Genomic DNA, 3,058 nt, shown 5'->3' on the forward strand with positions numbered 1-3,058 from the left:
CTCGTAAGTTCCTGGTTTATTACACATCCTGCTATGGCTCTCTGAGGAGTCTGAAAAGGCAAATTAGCATAAGATTAGCAGAGAAAGAAAGAAAGCTGTTTATGCTCAGACTCCAAGGCAAGCCATGTCACACTGACACCCCCTGGGTCCTCCAGCAGCACCAGCAGGTCTCCCCAAGACAGATGTCCCATAGAATAGTTTAGGTTGGGAAAGCCCTGTTACAATCATTGAGTCCAGTGCTGCCAAGTCCACCACAAAACCACATCCCTAAGTGCCACATGAACACATCTTGGTGTCTCCACCACTTCCCTGGGCGGCCTCTTCCAGTGCAGGACAAGCCTTTCCGTGAAGAGATTTTTCTCCCCAGTAACCCATCTAAACCTCCCCTCCCATCCCCATTTCCTTCACTGGATCATGCCATCCTGCTGCCCCGTCTGGCTGGGGTCAGTGGTGACCGATGGGCTGGGTGTATTGCTCTGCAGAAACCGGCGGAAGTCCTTAATCATGGGGCGGAGGACCTGGATGAGGGCGCTCAGCGCTGCCTGTGTTCCTTCCATGGCTTGTGCCTGTCGCTCCTGGGCACACGCCTGCACCTCCTGAGAGCGCCGGATCATCTGAAGCAAGTCATTCTGCTGCTCCAAGTGCTGGGCGATCTCCTTCACGTGCAAGTTGGTCACTCGCTGCTCCTGCAAGAGCTTGGCCGAGTTCAGAGCGATTCGGCTCTTCAGCTCCTGGGGTTTCGCTGCCACTTCGTGCTGATGCGCCATCATCTCCAGAGGTGCCTCTGCGGTGACTGTGGTGGGGGCTTCTGTTGTGCAGTACTCCACGACCCCGTCCTCCAGGCTGTGGTAGGTTGTCTCTGCAGGAACTGAGAACAAAGGACACAAAGGGGGTGAGATGGAGCTGTGAGTTTTATCTATGGGACTATTCAATGGCTATCACAGGAATACTGCCTGCTCCCTGAGATAACATACAAGGACCACTGCACAAAATGACCTATTGAAGTCTACTCCACCCTCATTCATGCTTCCTCCTAGACTGAACAGTCCCAAGGAACAGGCCATGCCTTATCTGTCCAGACAAAACCATTTCTCAGCCTCCAGTTCAAACAATCCTTCCCAGCAGCATTAACCAATGACGTCAGGGCAAAGCCAAGACCCTGACTGGCACTTGTGAGCATGGGGCAGAGAGGGAAACCAGCCCTGGAGATGCTTTTTTCCTCCTGTTTCTGTCCCCAGAAAGGGGAACCGAAGATTTGTGAGGTGCAAAGGATATTTAGAATCACAGAATGGTTTGGGTTGGAAAGGACCTTACGATCATCCATTTCCAACCCCCTGCCATGGGCAGGGACACCTCACACTAAACCATGGCACCCAAGGCTCTGTCCAACCTGGCCTTGAACACTGCCAGGGATGGAGCACTCACCACTTCCCACTAATGAAGAGTCCTTCTAGCATCCTTGTAGCCCCCTTCACATACCGGAAGGCTGCTCTGTTTGCTTCCCTTGTCCTTAAGGCTGAGCTCAGCCAGTATATGTGTACCCTTCAGCCATTCCCTACAGCACAAGGACATACTGGGAATGCCATTTTCCAAACAGAGACAGGGGAGGGTTCTTTTTGCTGGGCCTTTCCCCATACAGCACTCAGGCGGGTACCAAGGTCCCCTATTGCAGAGAGCAGAGCCTCTCCAGCAGGTGCAGCACTCACTCTGGGTCAGGGTGACCGTGGTGGCTGTCGCGGTGATGGGTATCTCACTCCCGTCACCCGCGCTGCAGTCCCCACTCGGCAAACTGATGATGGTGGCTTCTCCCAGCAGGTTACAGATGCGCTGCTGCATGGGGGTCAGGATTACAGGGGCGGTCGTGGCTCCCGTCGGGTCCTCGCTCTCCGTCCCATTGCCACCGCCGCCGCCGTTGTGGCCGTCGCTTCCCCCTTCCATCGCAGCCCGCACCTGGGCCACTTTCCGCCGCACCTCGGTCTTGAGGTCCGACCACTTCTTCTTGACCTCGGGCAGCTCGCGGTGGCACGTGGCGACGGCGTTGACGCGGCGCAGGATGTCGTGCCAGGCCGCGGCCTTGGCGGCCAAGGGGACGCCGGCGTTGAAGTGGTTGATGAGGACGTGCTTGCCCCGCTCCAGCTCCTCCACGATGATCTCCACCTCCCGCTCCGAGAAGTTCATCTTCCGCTTCTTGGCTGGGGGAGCCGGGGGGGACGCCATGGCCATAGGAGGGCACTCAATAGAGGACTATGGGGGGGCTCCTGACGGCCAGGGGGGGGTCTAGGGGAGGATGGGCAGGGCCCCCCCCCCCCCGGGCCTCCTCACCCCTGGGGTCCCTAAGGGCCCCGAGGTGTCCGCCCCCCCCCACCCCGCTCCCCCCCTTGGCACCGCTAACGATACGCAAATTGCGTACCGCAACCACCCAGCGAACCCCGCTCAACGGCCTCCACCCTGCGACACTGGCGTAATGGCTTCCAGAATCAGCCCCCTTTCCTTCTTCGTCTGATTGGACAGTCCTCCTGTCACTCAGGCGCAGAGCCCGCCTCCCTCCGGCAGAGCCGCGCTGTCGTTGGTTAGCCGCGCTGCCCCATCGGGGTGGGGCCAAGGAGCGGCCTCGCCTCCTCACTTGGCTCAGGGCACTGGGCCTGCGTCAGGCAGCTGAGGGGGTGGGCCCGCCTATGCTGATCCCATTGGTTGCTTCACCCGTCCATCAACACAGGGCTCCCCCTCTTTTCGAAGCTATTGGTTACATGCCACGTCCGTCAAGCTCAAATGACGCCTGACTCGCAATCTGATTGGAGGTTTGTATCCTTATCCCCGCCTCCCCCGGGGTTTAACCAATAGGAGTTTACCCTAGGGCGCTGTTACCGCCCCCTTCCTCCGCGTCTGTTCTTTCCTTTCCGATTGGTGGGAAGCAGAAGGCGTTACCCTGACGTCACTCCCCCCGCCCACCTCGCGGGGGGCCGCTGCCATTGGCTGGCGCGGCGCGTGGCGCGAAGGCGGAAGCGGCGCGTGTGGCGCCGCGGGAGGCGGAAGCGCCGCCATTTGCCGGTGCAGGGCG

The 3,058-nt window shown here is 59.1% G+C and overlaps 1 protein-coding gene across 1 annotated transcript; it reads right to left on the reverse strand.

Moving 5' to 3' along the window:
* On the reverse strand, window positions 1-2,275 carry NAIF1 (nuclear apoptosis inducing factor 1). The gene is made up of 2 exons (XM_031045887.2): window positions 1,707-2,275; window positions 1-868 (listed from the first exon to the last, which is right to left on the reverse strand). Exons 1-2 carry the CDS (start codon window positions 2,221-2,223, stop codon window positions 405-407), a joined length of 981 nt encoding a protein of 326 aa, XP_030901747.2. The 5' UTR covers window positions 2,224-2,275; the 3' UTR covers window positions 1-404.
* Window positions 2,276-3,058: the final 783 nt, after the last annotated feature.

The sequence above is a fragment of the Melopsittacus undulatus genome, chromosome 11 (genome assembly GCF_012275295.1).
Source record: "Melopsittacus undulatus isolate bMelUnd1 chromosome 11, bMelUnd1.mat.Z, whole genome shotgun sequence".
NCBI lineage: Eukaryota > Metazoa > Chordata > Aves > Psittaciformes > Psittaculidae > Melopsittacus > Melopsittacus undulatus.

Excerpts from the sequence above, each read along its gene's own strand:
- NAIF1 (XM_031045887.2), bottom strand. The coding sequence starts at position 2,223 with ATGGCCATGGCGTCCCCCCCGGCTCCCCCAGCCAAGAAGCGGAAGATG. Across the intron at positions 869-1,706 it reads CACGGTCACCCTGACCCAGA|TTCCTGCAGAGACAACCTAC; the intron begins GTGAGTGCTGCA and ends CTTTGTTCTCAG.